We start from the raw sequence: 22,645 nt of genomic DNA, 5'->3' as shown, positions 1-22,645 counted from the left end.
TGATGTCTGCGTGTGTAGTCTGGAAACCCAAAGAAGAAGTAGCTGAAGAAAGTAATAAAGAAAGAAAGAAGAAAAGCAGCTTACTTCACGAGCTCCTTTGAGCACACAAAAAGATATTTATATATATGTTGATGAAGAACACGTCTTGCTCAATCAAAACCCTAACAGAACTGTAGGAGAGAGAGAGGGTAAGTACAGATTTCACGGGATTGAGCTTATCATCACTTGTTGTTTTTGCCGTCCTTGTCTTCAACTACCAACTATACTCAATCCTGTGATTCATCTTACTCCACGTAACACTTTTGATTCAATAATTTTTCCTTCATTTCAGATTAGTTTTTCTTTTCTTCTTTGTTTTATGCTGGTGATTTTTTATTTTATTTTGGGGCTTTTAGGTGGGTTGTAATAATGCGAGAGGTAGCTTGTTCAAGTTAAAAAGAGAGGTTGTGCCAAAGTATGGATCGGACGGCAGTAACAGTAGGACCAGGTATGGACGTACCGATCATGCACGATAGTGATAGATATGAGCTTGTACGGGATATTGGTGCTGGGAATTTTGGTGTTGCAAGGCTTATGAGGGATAGGCAGACTAATGAACTTGTTGCTGTTAAGTACATCGAGAGAGGTGAGAAGGTTAGTCGAGACTTCCCTCTTTTTTATTTTAAAATCAAGGTTTGTTGGATTTGTGAAGATTCAATATCTGTGTGTGTTCTTCCGCAATTATTACCTTTCAATTGCAGATTGATGAAAATGTTAAGAGAGAAATCATCAACCATAGATCATTGAGGCACCCTAATATAGTCAGATTCAGAGAGGTATTGTTTTCATCCAAGACAGTTCGTTTAACGAGAATGACTTAGGTCTTGAATGATTGATACTTGTAGTTAATCATGGGAAAAATTGGTTTCAGGTCATATTGACACCAACTCATTTGGCTATTGTAATGGAATTTGCATCTGGAGGAGAGCTGTTTGAGCGCATATGCAATGCTGGTCGTTTCAGTGAAGACGAGGTAAATATTTTTAAAAAATTAAACTTTGGTTGTCACTTTGTCCTGGATATATTTATAGGCTATTAGCTGTAAATTTCAGGCACGATTTTTCTTCCAACAACTCATATCAGGGGTCAGCTATTGTCATGCTATGGTAATTTCAGTGTTCTTCTCTGCTTTCAATGGGAATCGAAAATCTATTGAGTTTATGAAATTTTAATGATTTGCTTGGAATTGGTTCTTTTTATGAAGCAAGTGTGCCACAGAGACTTGAAATTAGAGAATACATTACTGGATGGAAGCCCTGCACCAAGGCTAAAGATTTGTGATTTTGGATATTCTAAGGTATTGTTATCTTCGCTCTACTATTTTCTGGGACGATTGTGCCACAAGGTGGTTCCTAACCTCCTCCACAAAAGAAAGAAAACAAATTATTGAGTATTGGAATAAAAAGGGTCCACATAGAGCAAAATGGATATTGAGGATTCCTATGCCGATCCAACTAGTTTTGGATTGAGGCATTGTTGTTGTTGTATATATACAGTTATTTCTCAATCCCGTGAAGTATTTGCTTCTTTCTTCTCTCCTCTCTTCATATGTCCTTCATGTCTTAATTACCGTCATTTTGACTGTTGTTGTATGCAGTCCTCAGTGTTGCATTCACAACCAAAGTCAACTGTTGGTACACCTGCGTATATTGCTCCAGAAGTGTTATTGAAGAAAGAATATGACGGGAAGGTACATCTTTTTCATTTTATTCTTACTCAGAGCAGATGGTTTCTTGTGTTATAATTTGGTCAAGTGGTGTGGTTGATGGAAAAGTACTCCTAATCTCATCTTCCTGACAGAAAATTCTAATTGCATAGTTTTGCCTACTCTTCTTAATAAATGACATCAGATTATATAGAAAACTTACAAGTATGTTTTGAATGTTCATTCTATGTTTACTTTTCCCCCTGTTCAATTTTTTTTTTTTGACCCCGGCATCAGACCAAATATGACATTAAAGAACAGCCCGGTGCATTACAGCTCCCGCTATGCGCAGGGTCCGGGGAAGGGCCCGAAAATAGAATTGTTTGCAAATGTTAAAAGGAATTCCACTTTTCCAGTGAAAACGTTAAAGTTTCAATGTCGTTGTTAATTTAGACGGTTACTAGTTAAAGTTCATGCCGACCTATTAAACTCCCATTGGCTCCTACCATATCTACTTGCAACCTTGTAACCTTTATTAGAACACTTTAGATGTTTACTAAATTTAATCATTTTTTGATTGATAAGATGTTTGCTAATTTATTTTTTTTGATCTGATATATTCCAAATTTTCTGCATTGATCTACTTATGAAAAAAAATATATTCTTGATGTTTCTTTTTCACCAGAAATTGTGGGTTATTTTTTCTGGATGTTCCTCTCTTTATTTCTAAACTGGAAAGTATTGGAGAGATAGACAATTTAGTCAATGTGAGGAGGCTAACTTAATGTTATTTTTTGGATAAAGTAAATGATATAGTGAACCATAAGACCCTAATGTGCAAAATTAACATGTCAATACTAATAATTGAGGGACTTGAAATAGTTAGGTGAAGTAATTTCAATCTTCAAATATGTGGTCAAACTTTTTGTTACTTTTGAACAGTGTCTTAGCCATTTTGCTTCTATTGTTGTTTGTAACAATTTAACAATGCTTAAGAAAACCTTTAGAGCAGTATTTATAGGTAGTAGAAAATTTCCCATCTTGTTACGGTTTTGATGATTTAACCTTTCCTTTTTGCAATCTATCTTATGCAGTTAACTTTTATATGCGTGATGATCTTTTTAATTGTTTTTCTTCATTTTCTCAAATTATTGCAGATTGCAGATGTCTGGTCTTGTGGAGTGACTTTGTATGTCATGCTGGTGGGAGCCTACCCTTTTGAAGACCCAGAGGAGCCTAAAAATTTTCGGAAGACGATACAGGTAACTTCTTATGCATATTGTTACTGCAAAATCCTCATTATCTGTCTTATTTGACTCAAATCCTTTCCTGTTATCCAGCGAATCTTGAACGTACAGTATTCAATTCCTGATTATGTACATATCTCTCCTGAATGTCGGCATCTAATATCAAGGATTTTTGTTGCTGATCCTGCAAAGGTAATTTCAGTGTCCTTTATTCAGATTTTCTTTGGTCATATTCTGTCTCAATATGATTTGAGAACTTTCTAGTAATTGTCGGTTGTCTTGTTCTAACACTTTGGTGCATTGTTTGTAATTATTTGAACTTCAATCCTGTCTTGGTCAGAAAGTTCTTATACTCAAGTCTTTCTGGAATTTCTTCCTCTTGCCCATCGTTTTTTACTTTTGGCCAACCCTCTTCGTTTCGTTTCTTATGTGAGGTTCCTTTATTTTGTTGGTTGAGTTGCCTGGTGAATGAGATAGTATTTACTTGTGATATTTAGATATTCATTTTTATCTTTCTTTTCAATTAATATATCATCATGCTCTCTTTTTTGCATTGCAACAGAGGATATCAATCCCTGAGATCAAGAACCATGAGTGGTTCTTGAAGAACCTTCCTGCAGATCTCATGGATAATACTACAAACAACCAGTTTGAGGAGCCAGATCAACGTATGCAGAGCATTGATGAAATCATGCAGATAATAGCTGAGGCTACCATTCCCGCCGCTGGGACCAACAGCCTCAATCATTACCTCACTGGAAGCTTGGACATTGACGATGACATGGAAGAAGATTTGGAGAGTGATCCTGACCTTGATATCGATAGCAGCGGAGAGATTGTCTATGCAATGTAAAAGATACGTGGATGTCTAAATTAACGGATCAAACATAACCAGTTTGAGTCCCACAGTTCTTTTAATCAGCTGGTTAATCTTTGGTATCCACTGTTTGTATATGAAATGCAAGTTTGCAGCAATTCAGGCTTTCCTCTCTTTGTTTTCTTTAGTGACTGTTGCTGTTATGTATTGCTTGATTTCACTTTCTAAATGTGTGTTCTTGCAAAAACTACTATGTAACGATATAATTTCACAGTAATGCTTACTCTGTAGCTGTAAATTTTCTTCTTTTACTAAATGTAAAATAGTTTTAACCAAATCTTGCATGCATTTGGCACTATTCTGTGAATTGCTTTTGCGAAATATGTTGCTCCATTGCTCTTGTTTTTTTCTAATCCTGAAAATTGTTTTCAAAGATATATAGTGGTAGATTCAGAAATTTAAGACTACACTCTTGATTTGTGTGATAGATAGTGATGGATTTAAAAATTTAACGTTACGGATATTCTCCATTGATCATTCCACTCATTTGATTTGGATGTCATCTACATGGTTAAGTAGGATATCATTGGTCCTCATTAGTTTAGACATCCTCCTCTTATTTCATGTTTCAACCATTAAATGACCTATAAATGCAATGTGAGTTTTTATCAACCTCCATTGTTTTGTAGATTTGTAATGTGATATATTCTTTCCTTAGTTATGATATTGGACTCGTCCTATTTAACAAATTCAAGTATTATTTTATTTGTTTGTTAAAAAATGTTAATAATAATCAAATAGTGTATTGAACAATGATAGAATATAGAACTTATCTATTTATTTATTACTGTAAAAAAAAAGGAAAAAGAGTTAATAATGCCCTTAAACTATTTGAAATAAACAAAAATGCCCTCCGTTTATAGTTTGGTCCAAAAATTTCCTTGCCGTCAATACTTTGATCCGGAGAAATGCTCAAAATATTTTGACCCATTAAATAACAATAAGAGCATTTCTGGACTAAAGTATTAATGACAAGGATATTTTTGAACCAAACTATAAACGGAAGGTATTTTTATTTATTTCAAATAGTTTAAAGATATTTTTGACCCTTTAATCCAAATTTCTTTTCTTGTTCAAAGTTTCTTTCTTTCATTGAAAAACAGGATTCAAATTAGGAAAACTATGTTAAGAATCAGTAAATTTCTAAACGAAAACTATATGTCTATTAGGAAACGAATTATAATTAACAAATCCTAATCCTAATCAATGTAGGAAACATGCATGTCAGCATCTATAAATACAGTATCTACTCTAAGTCACAGTTTTGCCTTACAAACCTAATCTCTTTAATTTCTTTCTCTGCTTCGATGGCTTCCCATTGCAGCAGCCGCTGTTTGTTGTTCTTGTTTTTACTCTCTTACTCTCTTCCTTCTTTCTCTCTCGCCAAAGAAGCTCTACTACTTGCTCCTTTTAATTCCATATACAATTTAGGGTCTTCTTCATCATCATCAGCCGTTAATCATATTGCTGCAACCCTCAATTTGCCTTCTCCACAATCATTCACCAAATTACAAGGCACCGAATTCTTCGACTCTGGTCTTAATTTTGCGACCCCTGGAGCTACCATCATGAAACCCTTTTTCTTCCTCAAGAATGGTATCACACCACCTCCTCAGTCTCATGAACTATCACAGATTGTCACATTCATGAAGTTCTTTTATAAACATTGCTTCAACTTTCATGACTGCGCCAAAAACAAGCTTCTTCAGAAAGCCCTCATCTTTATGGATCAACCCGGCGTCAACGACTACAAGCATACCTTCTTAAATGGAAAACCTATGTCAGAGGCATCCCATCTCGTGCCTGAAGTGGTGGAGACCATTAAGAATTCAGTTGAAAGACTCATCAAAGAAGCTGAAGCTACAACTATTATGGTTTCTGGAATTGTACCCATGGGCTGTTTTCCTGGTTATCGGACTCTGTTTCCAGAGGGCGATGCCATTGGCAAAAACAGATGCCACAGGGGACTGAATATGTTCTCAATGTTTCACAATGATCATCTCTGGCAAGCAATTCTGGAGCTGCGTGTAAAATACCCTGATGTTCACATCATATATGCAGATTACTACAAAGCATTCATGGCTGTTCTTAAAAACCGCGCGTTTCTGGGATTCAAGACAGAGAATTTGATGAAGGTATGTTGGGGCAGTGGAGCTGCTGCTACGTGTTCTGATAGGGCTTCTTATATACATTGGGATGGATTTCAACTGACCCCAGAGGCTTTAGAGAACTTGATTGATACGCTGTTCAGCGAAAAAGGATTCATATTTCCAGAATTCAAGTTTGGAGAAGAAACAACAGCAGCAGTGACAAGGCGGAATTAGAAACATGTCTTCTATTTTGTTAGGCATTTACTCTTCGTCTAAGACGGTTGTTTATATTCAGTTATGTCTATGGTTTTTTTCACTAATCTTTTGATACAAAGGGGCAGTCATATTTACAGGGTAATGCCCCTCTTAGCTTCTGCAACAACAAACTATACTTTTGACTCGTATCAAATAAAAATATCCTGATTTAATTCAAACATTATTCTAGAGATGATTTAAATGTTTATTAAGTAATCTGTTTATCCTGTTGTGTTATCTTTAAGCCTTATTCTTAAGCCTGAGATTAACAACAAAGGGTTTGACTGTCTAAGTAAGATTGTTTAATATAGTATTCCAATAAGACAGACTCGTTTGTTTCTTCCTTTTTGGGGCAAAAGCATTTAGGAACTATAGTAGTGTGACTTTTCATTTATGATTTGATGGCGGATAATTTAAGCAAACTCTTTACCAACTAATACTTGACTCTGGAATGATTATCCATTGTGTTGAACGCATCAGGTGATTTCATTAGTACACTAAGTTTAGTATATTCAGTATATTTAAGAAGATAAAGACTGAACACAACATTACCTGCAAACTTGTACATTTTTTCGTTATTAGTTCAGATATGCTCTACAATCTGAGAACATCTCCTCTCGTAATGTACTACCTTGCTCAACGCCTAAAGTAAATGCCACCTCCCAATCTAGAGAAAATGCAAGACCGGGGAAGGGGGTATTAGTTTAGTCTCACTTGTGAACATAATTTTTACCCGAAATTAACAATTCTCAGTCATGCAGGGGCATATCAAGTCAAGAGCAAGACATGGTCTTTTTTTTTAAAGGGAGAAGCACAAAACTCATAGTAATCCAATTACAATGAGAACAAAGTACAAGCAATAAAGAAGAGACACATCTTAAAAAGGATGAGTACATTGACAATTATTAACTGCTATACCTATTTTCTGATTGCATAGAAGCTTTTGTTTCTTCATTAGAACTAAAAACCAAAGCCTCCCTCAAAGCGAAAATCAAATATCTTCAAACTTGGTCGATCCAATAGCCACACAGTTGATTGCTGTGGTACAATTTGCCAAATGTAGTGATTTGCCCCTAATAAAAATAATTTCATCAGTCGACAATAGTGCCTTGCAAATATCTTATTTTCTAAACTATGAAAGAAACTTCCAATGGCAACACAATGATACCCAAAACAAAGAATTAAAGGCAACCAGTGTTTCTATTACCATTATTTTAGAACTTCATAACTGAAGAATTCCACATCAAAAGGTTAAGTCAATTACTCAAATGGTCAAATATTAAAGAGAAACCTTCATAATACAGACTATGATAAAAGGATTACAAGTATGCTTAAGCATACTTAAGAAACCACACGTTATTGGATGACCTTGTCATCACAACATTTACATTGTCTAAATGTATTTCAAACAGCCGTTGAAGTTGGAAGTTCAAATTGTTGCTGAACGAATTAAAAAGCTGTCAAGAGAAACCTCTTCTCTGAGTAAGCATTACAATCTAGACCTTACGTAGAGGACCTTCATTAAATTGGAAAGAACATAAAAAAGGGCACAAATCAGCTTAATACACTGCAGAAGGAATACGAGTTTTGTCTCTCAGAACTGTTTGTCATGCCCCGGGAGGGTACCCTAGACGTGGCCGACACTCAAAAACCATTGCTGGCTCTCAAGCGAACCACTTGACCTGATCACCCATCCTTCATTCATTCAATCAGCGAAAGACTTAAAATAAAGAGAATATTAGGTGGACAATTCAAATCAACAATCTAACTCAAGAGAGAAAGGCCATGGGTCAACAAATCAAACTCCAATCTATGTCATTAAAATAGTATGACAAGAACAATTCAAGAAAATAAAATACTCAATCGATCCATCACTATCTAGTCTATGAAGCCTCTATCACTACTATCTAATTGGTGCCAATGACAGGTTCATGGCTACCTCAAATCGGAATGGAAAGACTAAACTCGACGCAAGAATAACATAAGTGGTGTCCTCCGAATGTAGGGGAGGACTCCAATAAGCTGAGTGTGAATAGATCCTCAATGGTGTGCCTATTGATGATCTCTTAAACCTGTCTCTGCATCATGAAACGATGCAGGTCCAAATGAACGTCAGTACGTGGAATGTACGAGTATGTAATATGGCAGAATGAAACATGTGTCAAGATAGACAATACAGGTTCAAATATCTCTAGTCATAAAGATAAGAAAGACTCAATCAAGGTGTCATAAGTCTAAAGTAAGGACACATTTTAGAGAGAAAACAATCATATACAATCCAATCCAATCATTTACAATTCAATCCAATCCAATCATTTACAATCCAATCTAATCATATACAATCCGATCTAATCCAATCCAATCGTATACAATCCGATCCAATCCAATCATGTACAATCCAATTCAATAATATCCGATCCAATCCAATCCAATCATATACAATTCGATCCAATCCAATCATGTACAATCCAATTCACTAATAAAGTCAAAGGACTCAACTCAATATATATGCAAATTAGAATTTAGCAATGTTTTACAATCGAACTCAATCATCAACAATCTCAATTAACCAATCATATCATGCACAATCCATTCAAATTGAGAGTTTCTCTAACCGACAACTATCACCTATGAGCCAGTGATAGTACAACAAGCCGACGTTGTTGCCACGTCCGTTCATACCTTGCCAGAGTAAGAACGAATCAACAATCATGGATCCATAACCAATCAGGTCCTATCATGTTAGGACAGTAATTTGGGGAAACATCCGACTTTAACGATCCAATCCTCTCCTACGTTTGGCGACGTAGTTATTGGTTCGAGTATGGACTATACTCTTACCCAATTCGATGGTCAATACTCCTCCCAAGACTCAATATGCTCATATCTATCAAGTGAGTAAAATACTCATTTAGTCTCTTAGGACTTAGTTTCACATCAACTCATTTAGTCTCATTAGACCCTTTTCAAAACTGAATCAATCTGGTCTCATTGGACCTTCATTCACAATCAACTCATCTCAATCATCAAACTCTTCCTTTTTGAATTTGATACCATCTCAACTCAATGAATGCAGAAAATATTAGATGCATTTAAAACATAATTTCAACCCTTCAACTCAAACTCAAAATAGACATTTTTTATGTAAAAATGCTCAACTCGTTTATACTCAAAATATTTATGTTTAAAAAAAATGATAATTTAGAGACTTCTCAAACTCAACTCATGCTTAAACTCTTTTTAAATCAAAGATGAAAATAATCATTCTTTAAACTCAAAATGGTGTATAAATAGTTTATGCAAAAATGTTCACAAATTATTTATTTAAAACTCCTTCTCAAACAATCATTTATACTCATATGACTCCAATCAAATCAAATTATGCAAATCACATATCATGTAGTTACATTAGACTCAAATCTATTTCATCTCAAACATCATCATCAACATACCTCTTCATCAATCATTCTACCTATGTTAAAGATAATCATCATTCACATCATCATCAAACATCTTGCTCCAAAATTCCCATTTATCTCTATATTCAATTTTATTCACACTCACTAACAAAAATACATCATCTTCCTTTGAAAGCAATATTTACATAAAAACTATCAATCTCAACCTCAAAACAAATTATAACAAAAAGAAGTCTCATCTTGGGTTCATGTGAATGAATACATGAATCCATACTCTCAACAAAACTCAACTCGAGAATACCATCAATACATATGAATTTATATACAAAAAAATCATTGTAGTCAATATGTAATTACGGTTTGTGAAATAAATATGAAAAAAAATTATTCAAGAATTCAAGCCATGAAAATCATCAATCAATTAATAGTATGTGAAGATATTCTAGGATTTTAGGAAAATTCAAGAAAACGTTCATGGAGGGTTCAAGTCTTTCACAATTTCTATCCAACACATCTATAGGGCATATGAAAGAACTTAATCCATATTTTAGGTTAGCCTTACATACCTTAAAAGCTCCATAGTCTTGATGAAAAATCTTAACTTGAAGAAGAACAATCAAGAGACCCTTTCTTGAAATTCTTGGATTTGTTTTCTTGAAAACCCTATGGTTAGAATTTAAGATTTCTCTTAGCGATTCATGAATAGATGAAGAAGTTTGGTTTGGAAAGATTGAAATCTATGAAGGAATTACCTTGTTGAAGAATCTTGAAAAAGAACCCTAACTTGATGCTTTCTTGAAAATTCTTGAGCGTTGATGTTTAGAAGTGAATGAGAGGGTTTTTAATGAGGAAAACTGTTTTCTACAAGTTTAGGGATATTAGAATAACTCCCCAAAGGGTCATAGGACAAAAATACCCTTAAAAAATAAAGGGGGCGTCGTTCGTCTTAGGCAGTGGAGTCCGTGTCCTCTCCGCATCGCAGATCCATCGAGGACTTCTGCCAGGATAGATCGTCTCCAGTAAAATGGTCATAACTTTTTACTCCAAATTCCAAATGAGGCAAAATTGGTGGCGTTGGAAAGAAGACTCAAAGACCTTTAATTTGATAGGTCACGGGCCACCCAATTAGGTATACTTTAGGAGATATGGTCGTTTGAAGTTGACCCTTATACGGACTCATCGGAAAACTTAGCCGATAGAAATTCTTTAGAATCGACTTGGTGTTAGAGATCCCTTATGACCCTAAACCACATATAATACACTTCAAATACTTAAGAATTGATCCTAACTCATATACATAACTCAAAGTCACCGAGTTCGATCCTACACACACATAAAGAATGGTTCGAGTCTTAGCGGAAAAAAAATTTCGGGGTGTTACACTATTATCATTAATTGGAGTACCTTTTGTTCGGGAGACAGATTCAGTGCAGGCAGACTTACTACTACAAACAGATTGCATTCTAGATTCCCTTTGCCCCTTAAAATATGAAAAGAGCACATATGCACCTTACAATTGGCAAAAATATGTCTCAAACAAGTAAAACGGCCAGCAAATTTTTCTCCCTTTCTCATTCATAAAGCACCTTTGGTCCACGTATTGGCGCCTGTATTATTTTTCTTTTTTGATAACCAAAAGAAAGGTGTCTATCATTTTTTAGGGGACAAGTAGCAGCAAGTTTCAATATGTAAATGAATCTAATTATAGGAGACAAATATTATTACCGGTTCAAATACTTGTTGCCAAAAAGTTATAGACCCTTCTGTTCAGGATCAGCAACTAGTGAATTAGGCGTCGTTTCTACTGACTTCCTAGGCCTTCTGTACCAGAGGAAAGCAAACCACAAAGTTCTGAACAATGCCCCATTTGCAAGGTGTGGAATAAAAATTCGACCCCAATATGGATAATATGGTCCCGGCAACTTTAGCAGTGTGAAGAAAAGGCCAATGGCAATCAAATGCCAAGGAACTTCTGCAGTCTAACATTGTTAACAGAGCAAGAAACATGTCAGAATATAACCAGAATCCGTTCATGTTGTTTGAGAAATGATCTAATAGATGCATTTAAATTGGTAGCATTTGATATATTATTTATGTTGAAGACATAATTGAATAAAACGAAAGTGTGCTGAGTCGTTTGGTGTGAGGTACAAGGTATGATATAATAATCCCAGGGATAAAATGCATGACTATTTTATCCTGTGTTTGGTTGGAGGTGTTGGTTATTTATTCCACCATTTATACCTTAGTGATGGAATACGTTATCCCATATACATGGTGGGATAACTTATCCCGGGATAATTAATCCTGGAATAACTTGTTCCCAACCAAACGAACCCTAACAACTTAAACTTTAAGATGAGATGTTCACACACTTCACTAATTTACATGAAACAAAACTGTATCAGCACATGGAATTTAACCATCAACAATCTTCTACTGGAATTTCATGAACAATGTAGAGCAAAAAAGATCACCTTGAGATATGGAGATGACTCTAGAGCTGCTGACTTTAATATGCCAGCAATAGCAACACCAACAAGAAAAGGAAGCAGGGTGATATAAAGCTTCCGCTCATGTGCACAGTAAGACAACTCACTGATTGAGGTAACTACAAATACTGGTACATACAAGTATTTGGTAACTGTCAAAACAATGTCAAGAATAAGTTGAACAAAATTGTCCAGTGCTCTATTCCAAGGGAAACTCTTGACTGGTGCAGGAGTGTTGTCCCACAATTTCCCTGCCTGGTCTATCACGTTCTCCAAGTTAAATTTGTGAGGTTCATCTGCTTGTCCAGCTGCTATGCTCATATTGCATATTATTTTAGGTGTTGAAATCGGACGTGTTCCATTTGATCTGATGCTCAAAACGCACATATTAGACTTAGTCAACGATGGTAAAATCTGCCAAGATAGAAGGAGACTGTCATCCAGATTGAGTAAACAGAAGAAAAGAAGAAAGCGAGGAAAAAGATGAATAACAAGAACGACAACAATAACAATAGAGTAAACCAAAATGACTGACAACGGAAAAAGAAACAACAATAGCAGTTGTAGTAGTAGTGGGCACTGGACAACAAACAGCCACTAACCTAGTAATCTAAATGAAGGGCTACAAACTTTCTCAAATTAAGTTGTCAAACAAAAAGGAATGAAGTAAGTGTACATTCCCATTTGGATGTAAAATATAGAATTAGATGATAGCTTGGTTTCAATACAACAAGAAGCGGGACAAATAACTAAAAGAAGAACAAACAGAAGAGCCTATCAAGTTTCAACAACCAGCTCTACGTGGATATGAGAATATAGCAACAACAACCACATACCCGGTGTAATCCTGCAAGTGCGGATAGACTGTATTCAAACAATACAAAATTTCTCAACTTATGTCTAGAAATCCAATTCTTTAAATCAAGAATCATATACATGCTTAAATATTTCAAGAAACGCATAAATCTACGCTAAGAATTTAATGAATTAAAAAATAGCTTCTAAACTTATGAACATGGCAGAAAACAAAGTCTAATAATAATGGAAAAAAGAAAAGAAAAGAAAAGTGGGTATGTTGGTCACCTGAATAGCATTGGGGACTGGAGAATTGAGTTTGAGAGCCATCATAGCAGGGAAGTGGGTTTGTCCAGAAACACTCGACGAGTGTGTAACTGCCATGAAAGATAAGGTCTTCTGGGTTCTAGGAACTTGGGGAGGAGAGGAGTGGAGCCGGATCCGGGTACAGATGATCCATGGACCTCTTAAATGGGCCGTGTATTTATAGGAAATTGAATTTGAAAATAGGGGAAAAGGAATAAACATATTTATAATAAAAATTATATCAGTTCTAAATTTGAGGTGTCGTTATCTTTGTTAACGGGCTCATATTTAATAATTATTTTTAAAAAATAATCATAAATTGGCTTTTTAATTCAAAAAAATATCATGTGACTTTATATTTTGGGTAAGCAAAATGGGTGAGGTAATTTTTTAAAGAAAACATTGACATTTTTGTAACTAAAAAATCAATTTTAGAATTGTTTTTTTTAAATCAGTAAATATGAGTCTTATTACTAAAACGGGTAAATATGCTTTAGAGCGTGAGAGTATATATATACCACTTTTTATACAAGGAATATATTAGACTACGTCACAAAGTTAAGGAATATATTTGGGGAAAATTACACCTAATAAATCAATTGTGAAACTATTTATTCAAATTGGACCAAACCTAAACTATTTACCTTTAATAAACTCATGATCCAAAATATTTACCCTCTTACCCCACTTTTTTTTTTTAATTTCGCGTATGACGTCATGATGTCGTAATCATTACTGCTCCTTTTTGATACCATCTGAGTATATATATATACTCTCATGGTATCAAACGTGTATTTATGTCAGTACCCCTTCCCTTGTTCCTCTTTGATACCATTAGAGTATATTATACTCCGATGGTATCAAATAATTTATCAAACAGTTTCTTTTTGATACCATCATAGTATAATATACTTTGATGGTATCAAGAAAGAAGAGACACTGATTCAGCGAAATTACTTGATACCGTCAGAGTATATTATATATTCTCATGGTTAAAAATAAGGGGTATAAAAGTAATGTGGTATTCAATGGTAAATAATTTCCTTTTTTGGGTATAACAATAATTATCCCATATATTTGTCCCTTTTCCATGGAAAATAAAAGAAGTCATTATGAGCCCTTTAAGCCATAAAGTTCTTAAAGTCACTCAAAAATGAAAAGTTAAGATTTCTAACTTTTTTTTTTCTAAGTGCTTAAAGTCATTTTGTTTGACCATGAAAATTACTTTTATATCCCTTATATTTTAACTAAATTCCCAAACTACCCTTTTTATTCTTTTAACCCTAAAATTCAAACACTTATTTTCAACATAAACACTTTTATTCAAACACTCAACTGCTTATTTATAAAAATAACTTTCAGCACTTCAAAGTTCTAAAAGCACTTCATATATAAAAATTATTATTTTTTTAAGCCCATCCAAACGGGCAATACACATTTTCTAGTTTAGGCATTTTGAGCAATATTTGAGTTGAAGTTGGATTTTTTTTTGGTGAATCTTGAATCCAAATTGTTTTACCCAATTTCTTCTTCTTCTTATTCTCTTTATCTTTTCCTTAGATGTTGCATTGTTGAAGGAAATATTACATGGTTTGAACTTTGGTTTTGTTTACGATTATCTAGATATAGTTAATTTAAACTTGATTGGCTTCATTAGAAAAAAGGTCCTAGTTATTTGCCAAAAATAAGACTCTATACACCAACCAAAATGATTGAGTACAAAACTCCAAAAATCTTATTAAAATGCGCACTAAACATTATTTGGTTTTATTCAAATATGATGCCAGCCCCATGGGGTTAATGCTTTGAATGAACAAGACTAAACAAAAGGAGAGAAAAAAACGTGGATACAATACAGCACCCACATCCACCTCCTGTTCAACTTTATCTATGGCACATAACTTCATTCTGGGGTTTTGGCGTACAACTAGCAAACAATTATAGGATACAACCTGAAAACTTCTACAGCAAGCAAAACTCTTCTACAGCAAATCTTCATGCAGTCTCTTGTTGGAAAGTAACAAGACTTCACAAATACCTGCAAGGAAGATTCGATACAAAAGAAAACACAAATGTCAAAAGATGTTCAGGGCTGCCTTTCAAGGATGATCATATACGCATTCCAACGTATTGCTCATCCGTGGGGGAAAAAGAACTGTAACTAAACCAAAGAGTTTGTAAGGCTCTTCGGACCATTATTTGCTTTCAGTGACTAGATTGGCTAGGAAACACCCAGTTTCTTGCAGCTACGTGATCAGGTCCAGCAGAGTATGGACAAATTGTAAACATCTGAAGTTGATACTTGAATTTGAGCATCACATGCATAATTTGACTCATCAATATTCTTTTTTGGGGAAGAAATCACATAGTGTTTTGCCTCTGCGGGGAATTGAATCTGAGATCTCATGGTGCTCAATCCACATCCTAAACCACTAGGCTGCACCCCTGGGTGCAACTCATCAATTACATAAAACCTAATTCAAATTACAAGCACAAGAGAAAAAAGGATCTGAACGAGAAAAAATGATTATTTTGTTAATTATAGGAAACAACTGATGCAGAACAACAGGCAGGATTTAAATTGTGCCAGTACATACATACTCATGTTGCTTCACAGAAAAGCAGTTGCAAGATGAAAGCGATTTACCTTATACCATCAGGAGGATTTAACGACAAAAAAATTCTACGGAAACAAAGGCAGGCAACTGAGTCCCAAGTTCTCTGGAATTCCCATCATTAAGTTAAGATTCTGTAAGGCTTGACCAGAAGCTCCCTTAACAAGATTATCAATCTACAAAAGGCAATTAAGAGTTTAAATTTAGTAAGCAACACCTAATCTAACCAAAATATCACAGGCAGTCTATAAAAGCATGCTACAAAAACTTACAACAGATATTATTATTGCTCTCCCAGGAATCCGGTCTGGAAATACATTCATGAGGCAATAATTTGATCCTCTAACATGTCGAGTATGGGGAATTTCTTTGTTCTTCAGCAACACCACAAATTCTTCATGCTGGAGAAGGTGAAACACATACATATATCAATCATCCCAAAGAGAAAACATAACCTTTTTACTTATGCATATGCAGATGGAATGATATATCAGAACTACTTTTTTGGACTCTAAAGATGACAGGATAACTGCCCTCCACTCGCACAAAAATATATATCACAAACTCTTTTGGGGGGTGGGATGAAATGTTATATACAACAAGTCAACAACGTCCTAATCCCAACACTCGTTGGGTCAGCTATATGAAGTGTGTGCTATAAATTCTAGCCATGCTATTGTAGTCAAACTGGAGAGATGAGACCAGAGATCCGAGTGCAACATCATTAGCAACAGTAATCATGTGGGTGGGGTGGGCGTGGGGGTGGGGGTGGGTGGGGGGGGTGAACAGATGTCAGATTATTCAAGCATGGGCAGTTGAAAGAACTGGCTTGATCCAGAAGGTTTGATCAAATTTGTACGAGGCAGACCTAATAAAGGACCAGACTAGTCATACTTCTCTTTGAAATTAAAGTGCCAAAGCAGTCATTGACTCTAAGATCTAAGAAAATGCAGGTCTAGTCCCCTCACAGCTAAGTGCTTGGCAGTTTTTTGCATTAGCAAATTAAAATAAGTTTAGCTTTCTTTATCGACCTTCTTACGCAACAACCATTTCTTATCCGATTCAGAAAAAACTTTTTAAATTCTACCTTTAGATAGTATAATAAACTATTTAACCGAAGTGTAGCCATCACACAAAAGATATATTAGGTGGACTCCTTCAAGTTTCTCACATTACAAGGAGACCTCTTGTCGAAAGTTACATCTACAAATGGTATCTAAGAATCACAATGAGTAGCATGAAGCCTTTTAAAAAATGAGAACTCTTTCAAATTTGAAAAGGAAAAAATTATGGGATGTCATATCATAAGCAACCTAAAAATACATTGAGAACAGAATAGGATTGAGGAATATACTGACAGGAGAAATGGCGTTCTATTGGGCAAAGTACAGAAACAAAAATGGTAATGAAATCCATGAATTAAATGCTGCTCAGGTCATGCAGCAGAAAGTACATACCTCATAGTAGTTACCAAGGTGTTCTTTCAAATCCTGAGTTGTCACTCCTGGAGCCATTTCCACATAAATAGTCGATTGCATACCACGGCTCTGTATCAAAAAAAGTTATACAGGTAAAAAAAACACAACCTAAGAGAATGACCTGCTGAGCAGGGCAGCTAGACGAACTAGGACTGAATTCAGCTATTACCATTGGCATAAGATGTGGAGTGAAGCTAACGGTAACTTTTGAATTTGCAGCTTCTGATAATCCTTGTTCAATCTCTGGCACTGTAAATAAAATCAGAACTCTCACTAGTAAAATTACTCTTGATAAGAATTTCCGAAGTAAAACTCATGTGAATGGAGATTTTGTCAGCAAGAACTATCCATTTCGCAAACTTCTGAAAGCTTGAGGTACATTACATGATAAAAACAGGCAAATGGAGGACACCAACAATTGAACTTCACGCAGAGTCAAAGTCACTCAACTAGTACCATTAAGTTAAAAGCCTTTGAGCTTCTCTGACATAAGATTACTTCTAAACTTAGGTCAATTACAAAATAAATTGTCATAATCATCAAATAATGAGTACTGTTATATAATCATCAAATAGTCTTCCATTTTACAGCAAAATACCATTTCTACCCTTCTAAGAAAGAATCATGTTATTGCTATTTGAAAAGACAGATGAATCTTACCTCCTATATAACTTCTTAAAATATTATTTTATCCATTTTTGAATTGGTTCAACCTTCAGCTTGGTCTGATAGAGTATCATGTTAAGGTGAGATGGATCGTCAATTTTTAGAATTTCATCTGTCTTAGTTTAAGTGTCTTACTTTCCTTTTTGGTCTATCCCATAAAGAGTTTCTATATTTAGTAAGTTTTTCAATTCTAGCATTCTATCTGACAAGTTTAAGACCACAAAATTTGAAGTACCACAATCTTTAATTTAAGACCACAAGATTCAAAAGTCCCCCTTTATTTCTGACGAAGAGAGTAATTCTAATGTATCTCTTAAATTTGTAAATTTTTCCACTAAAAAATTAACAAACAATAACTTAGACAATTTGGATTAACAAATAAAGCTTCATTATTTGCACAGCTAAAATGGATTACTGACCATGCCGATGTCTGGTTATACCATAAGAATGTATTCCTTCGGCTATTTCAGTGTATAAATTAGCTTCCTTTGCACCACGGCCTGCAAGATAAAGTTTGAGAAGCCAGTTACTACTGCTAAAGTACTAGGAAAGGGTACAGAAAAGTACAAACCTGCTCCGCTAACCCCAGATTTTGAGTCAATAATTATGTTTCTTACTTCAATGAGGTTGGACTGAAAAAAAAAGAAGGCAGAATCAACCAAAAGTGAGCCATGGATAAAACACAGGAAAGGAAAACTAAATACAATGATACAGATGGTCGAGTTCTCAACCAAAAGGGAACGTCTTAAACAAAAATTGCTCTTCAGTGTATGAGCACTGTAACATTTGTGCATCAAACACCTTAGGCTGACGACAAGCAAAGAAAATCATGCCTCAAACTAACAAAAAACAATTTTCAGTTACATTTTGTAAGACGAGCAGGCATATGGGATAGCCATTTTTCTGAGAAAAAAGAACTTGCATCCCTGAGCTTACCGAGAAATCTCTTGCTAAATCAGAATCAAGACTGACACAAGGAAAACCATTTTTCTCAAGAAAGAGGGATCATAAGATTTTCAGAACATTGTAGCAGAAACTCATGAATGCACATATAATTTGTGATTGGATCAACTTCAGATATTAGAAATTGAAAGAAAAAGAAAAACCTCTAGTCAAAGGCACTTTCAAAGCCACAATACAGGCCTTCGAGTTCACCTATATTAGAACCTTATAATTTAGTCAGACACTCATTCAATTGGAATCTGTTTTCCACTAAATTATTTTACAAAAAGTGTTTCTAGATAACTAAAAAGTTTACGCAAACACTGAAATTGCTTGCCTAGGATGTCTGAAACTAGCTTTTGTGTAAAAATCAGCTGAATATTGTTGTAGATAGGATATTTCAAAGGTTAAAAGGACACAGGTAAAACTATGAGAAGAAGGCCAAATGAAAATTTATTTTTGAGAAGATTTCTTCTTCTTCTTATAGTTTAGAAGGGATGATTCATTTAAAATTCCACAAAGAAGGCCTATAGATAGATCCTTCCATTATCAAGAAAAATCTTGACAAACTCACGATGCATGCAATAAATATATGATTTGTTTTTTCAACTTAAACACAAACCTTTATCAAGGGAACAAGAGGAAGTTGAACAGATGTTGGATAACAGCCAGGATTTGCAACTAGACGTGCACTTTGAATTTCTCTCCTTGAAATCTCAGTCAAGCCATAGACTGCTTCTTTCTAAATGCATCGAAAGAAAAATCACAATATGGTGAGCTTATGTTGGCTACAAAGAGATATAATAGGAATACTAAAGGAAGAATTCTCTCATTTTCACATATGAGACTCCAAATTTTCTGGTTATGAGTCTTGATTGTACACCTTCACATAACATTATATACTCGTTTTTTTTGTTTGATGGGTGATATAACAGTATATATCTGCATCAAAAATGAAGTTCATTTTTTCTTTTTCATTTTTCTGGAAGGACTAAGGAGGGAGAGAAGAAATCAACAACTCTACCTGTAAAGCCGTTGCTTTGTGAGGCTGGCCATACCATTCCTCGTATTCAGCAATATCTTGCAGTCTGAAGTCCTACATGACCATCATGATGACAGTAAGTATAGAAAATGTTTGAGATGCAGAGTAAAGAAACTATTTTAAGTACATCGGAAGTAATACTGTATAAACTGAATGCCTACCGCAGAAAGATCAACAATTTTTAGATTTGTTGGGAGACTTCTGATAATTTCCTGTACAATGTAAGTAATTGACAAAAATAAAAACTTAAATGCAAGGCTCAGAATCTCCATAAGAAATTATGACAGAGAAAGTGAGACCACTCTTCCTTCAATATGACACTGATTGATTTTGGGAAATCCAAGAAGTGGAATAGCTACAAACCTGAGTTGTACCATGTGGTAAACAACAAAAAACGGCATCCACAGCAGAGAAATCTGCATCTTTAACAGCGACTAAATTTGGTAGATCCTATATGAAACCAATTCAAAAGTAAAGTCCACAAAGAAAGCACAAGAAAGAATGCAATCGCACAAATATGAAGATACAGACTTGTGTGACCAGGTGAGGGAAAACAGATTCAATTGATTGGCCAGCTTTCCTGTCAGCCGTCATCAAAGTAATCTGAAAATGTGGATGATCTCGCAGGAGTCTAATAATCTGCAACAAATTTTATACTTGTCAAGTGAAAATCATAGAACCAAGGGACGTACATGATACGTCTAACAATATGTGAAAACAAGAGCACGATGGTAACCAAGCAAAGTTACCCGAAATGACATGATATCACACTGCAGAAACAGAAGATTAACTTAGTCGGATTAATGGGTACAGAAAAGGGCCATTATCGTTCTAGCCCCATTTAATTTTTTAGCCATGATTAAAATCATAATGGGAGGAAATACAATTCTCTTATTCATCTTCCAGGATTTTTCGTCTCATATACAACACATAACCTCCAATGCTGAAAATATCCTTCTTGAGTATATCATGAATTAGAATACTACGTATATTCTTCCATTATGTAAAATCTCCAAAAACGATTGACTATCCAGACAAATTTTTAGAAGAAATGGAAGATTCATTTTCCATATTAGGAAGTATTCAAACTATCTGGATTGTTTCAATAGCACACAACAATCAGTAATGTAGTGGCAAAGGTTATTTCCAGTTGTACATTGAAGCACAAACCTCGCATGTGCCAAGTTCGGAACAACTGCATCTGCAGAGTCTCAAACAATGATCCAGGTTCACTCCTTTACCAAAAATCAAAATTTGTCTTTTATTGATATTTTAATTTTAATTTTTGGGTTTACATCTACGCATGATTGTTGAGCTTTGTTTTAAAAGTATTAGGGCAACATGTAGCTCTGATGTGTAGACAATAGCAACTTCTTAGAATGCGCGTGAGATAAATAAAATAAAAATATAAATAAGGGCAAGAAGCAAACCTTAATTTTGATCTCAGAAGAAACAATGAAACGCTCAAAAACTAGTTTTAGTGCAAGAGCAATAGACATTAATCAGACACCATCTTGCAAACATAATAACTGGATTGCTGTCAAAAAGAGTTGAACTTTAAAGACTCATATTTAGGCTTATTCTTTTCAAAATTCACAAAACCAAAACCAAAACCAAAAACCGAAATTGAATGTAGAGCTGAAGTGCGGCCATGGAGAAAGGGCTTGTACACACCTCTGAACCAGTGTAGCCACTAGCTCCTAGCACACCAATACGCAATTTGTCCAATTTGTTAGCTTTACCATCCGCAAACTCCAAGCTTTGAGCTGGTGATGATGACGCCATGGAAGTAACTCTAATTCTGAGCTTCCCTACTTTAGAAATCTTCAGTTGGTCCTACAAATCACTTCTCTAATCAGAAAGCAAACTAGAAAGGTCTAATTCATTTGAACTATCCAAAACAGATATAGAGAATTCATAACTAATTTTGGGGAAAATAATACAAAAGCGGTATTCAAAATTGATCGAATACAGACCTGATACTTCCAAAGGCAACCTCCATTGAGTGCAGCCAAAGAAGACATTGGAGATTCAGAGTTGGAAGTATGAACTTTGCAGAATGAGGAAGAGATGAGTAAAAGGGTATTTAGTTGAATGTGAAGAACAGAACACAATGGTCCGATGGATATATGGTTTGACCCGACTCCACCTACTACCATTAGATACGTGATTCGTGAGAGAAGGTGGGCATGAGTAGCGTGGGCACAGTTAGGTGCGGTGAAGTAATTTTGGTATTCGATTTTTAAAATTATTATATTAATTTAATTTGATATTTTGAAGTATGGTTTGGTAATTATAGTTTGTTCAATTTTGACTAATATATACTCGTATAATAGAGCATTATGACTTCGATAATTTTAAAAAAAAAATCTCAATTATATCATAGAACACATTACACATCTAAAAATATATATTCAAGAAAAGTACAAACAACTTCTTTTGTTAATCAATTACATTTAAAATACATTTTAAAATTTACTTTTTGGTAGTTTAAATGTCTAATAGGTCGCTATGATAGTTTAAATGTGTAACTAATTTTTCGGTACAACTTTGAGAAATTTATGTCTTTTCCATATTGTTAGTGTAGATAATATTTTACACCATCAAGTTATCCAAATTTGAAGCCCTAATAAGTGGGAAAAAAAAATGAACTTCAAATTCACAAAATTATCTCGAATAACCTTTCTTGAAATTCATGCAAAATTAGTAAAAAGTAAAAACTAGGGCAGCAAGGAAA

At 34.8% G+C, this 22,645-nt stretch overlaps 4 protein-coding genes across 8 annotated transcripts; 2 read left to right on the top strand and 2 right to left on the bottom strand.

Annotated features, from left to right (window-relative positions):
- LOC129885522 (serine/threonine-protein kinase SRK2E) lies at window positions 1-4,046 on the top strand. Of its 2 annotated transcripts, none has more exons than XM_055959818.1 (10): window positions 1-188; window positions 396-633; window positions 741-815; window positions 911-1,012; window positions 1,092-1,145; window positions 1,244-1,336; window positions 1,637-1,729; window positions 2,842-2,946; window positions 3,025-3,123; window positions 3,494-4,046. In XM_055959818.1, exons 2-10 carry the CDS (start codon window positions 457-459, stop codon window positions 3,782-3,784), a joined length of 1,089 nt encoding a protein of 362 aa, XP_055815793.1. In that variant the 5' UTR covers window positions 1-188; window positions 396-456; the 3' UTR covers window positions 3,785-4,046. The 2 variants fall into 2 exon arrangements, with proteins under 2 accessions (XP_055815793.1, XP_055815794.1); XM_055959819.1 differs by having other exon boundaries at window positions 175-293.
- A 1,408-nt stretch (window positions 4,047-5,454) lies between these two features.
- LOC129885521 (GDSL esterase/lipase At5g03980-like) lies at window positions 5,455-6,218 on the top strand. Its single transcript, XM_055959817.1, has one exon. It carries the CDS (start codon window positions 5,455-5,457, stop codon window positions 6,130-6,132), a length of 678 nt encoding a protein of 225 aa, XP_055815792.1. The 3' UTR covers window positions 6,133-6,218.
- A 703-nt stretch (window positions 6,219-6,921) lies between these two features.
- Window positions 6,922-13,355, bottom strand: LOC129885520 (uncharacterized). 3 transcript variants are annotated; one of them, XM_055959814.1, is made up of 4 exons: window positions 13,148-13,355; window positions 12,050-12,478; window positions 11,298-11,551; window positions 6,922-7,226 (listed from the first exon to the last, which is right to left on the bottom strand). In XM_055959814.1, exons 1-3 carry the CDS (start codon window positions 13,241-13,243, stop codon window positions 11,324-11,326), a joined length of 753 nt encoding a protein of 250 aa, XP_055815789.1. In that variant the 5' UTR covers window positions 13,244-13,355; the 3' UTR covers window positions 6,922-7,226; window positions 11,298-11,323. The 3 variants fall into 3 exon arrangements, with proteins under 3 accessions (XP_055815789.1, XP_055815791.1, XP_055815790.1); XM_055959816.1 differs by having other exon boundaries at window positions 12,050-12,431; XM_055959815.1 differs by lacking the exon at window positions 6,922-7,226 and adding an exon at window positions 7,923-8,231.
- A 1,543-nt stretch (window positions 13,356-14,898) lies between these two features.
- On the bottom strand, window positions 14,899-22,059 carry LOC129885519 (probable N-acetyl-gamma-glutamyl-phosphate reductase, chloroplastic). 2 transcript variants are annotated; one of them, XM_055959812.1, is made up of 14 exons: window positions 21,885-22,055; window positions 21,583-21,744; window positions 20,440-20,547; window positions 20,272-20,358; window positions 20,070-20,120; window positions 19,891-19,962; window positions 19,489-19,608; window positions 18,496-18,556; window positions 18,344-18,424; window positions 17,428-17,507; window positions 17,238-17,327; window positions 16,053-16,181; window positions 15,813-15,956; window positions 14,899-15,203 (listed from the first exon to the last, which is right to left on the bottom strand). In XM_055959812.1, exons 1-13 carry the CDS (start codon window positions 21,930-21,932, stop codon window positions 15,849-15,851), a joined length of 1,197 nt encoding a protein of 398 aa, XP_055815787.1. In that variant the 5' UTR covers window positions 21,933-22,055; the 3' UTR covers window positions 14,899-15,203; window positions 15,813-15,848. The 2 variants fall into 2 exon arrangements, with proteins under 2 accessions (XP_055815787.1, XP_055815788.1); XM_055959813.1 differs by lacking the exon at window positions 14,899-15,203 and adding an exon at window positions 15,210-15,610 and having other exon boundaries at window positions 21,885-22,059.
- Window positions 22,060-22,645: the final 586 nt, after the last annotated feature.

Source organism: Solanum dulcamara, chromosome 4 (assembly GCF_947179165.1).
Source record: "Solanum dulcamara chromosome 4, daSolDulc1.2, whole genome shotgun sequence".
Lineage (NCBI taxonomy): Eukaryota > Viridiplantae > Streptophyta > Magnoliopsida > Solanales > Solanaceae > Solanum > Solanum dulcamara.
This window is presented reverse-complemented; position numbering and strand designations above follow the sequence as displayed.

Bases quoted from the DNA above. Each gene is read 5' to 3' on its own strand.
- LOC129885519 (XM_055959813.1), bottom strand. From the start codon at position 21,932: ATGTCTTCTTTGGCTGCACTCAATGGAGGTTGCCTTTGGAAGTATCAG. The intron at 20,548-21,582 runs GTGTGTACAAGC...AATTTGTTGCAG, and splicing joins GTGGCTACACTGGTTCAGAG to ATTATTAGACTCCTGCGAGA. The intron at 16,182-17,237 runs GTATGTACTTTC...CACCTTCTCCAG, and splicing joins ACCTTGGTAACTACTATGAG to CATGAAGAATTTGTGGTGTT.
- LOC129885520 (XM_055959814.1), bottom strand. From the start codon at position 13,243: ATGGCAGTTACACACTCGTCGAGTGTTTCTGGACAAACCCACTTCCCT. The intron at 12,479-13,147 runs GTGACCAACATA...CTATCTTGGCAG, and splicing joins CAGTCCCCAATGCTATTCAG to ATTTTACCATCGTTGACTAA. The intron at 11,552-12,049 runs GTGATCTTTTTT...TAACAATGTTAG, and splicing joins AGTCATCTCCATATCTCAAG to ACTGCAGAAGTTCCTTGGCA.
- LOC129885521 (XM_055959817.1), top strand. From the start codon at position 5,455: ATGAAGTTCTTTTATAAACATTGCTTCAACTTTCATGACTGCGCCAAA.
- LOC129885522 (XM_055959818.1), top strand. From the start codon at position 457: ATGGATCGGACGGCAGTAACAGTAGGACCAGGTATGGACGTACCGATC. The intron at 2,947-3,024 runs GTAACTTCTTAT...CCTGTTATCCAG, and splicing joins ATTTTCGGAAGACGATACAG to CGAATCTTGAACGTACAGTA. The intron at 3,124-3,493 runs GTAATTTCAGTG...GCATTGCAACAG, and splicing joins TTGTTGCTGATCCTGCAAAG to AGGATATCAATCCCTGAGAT.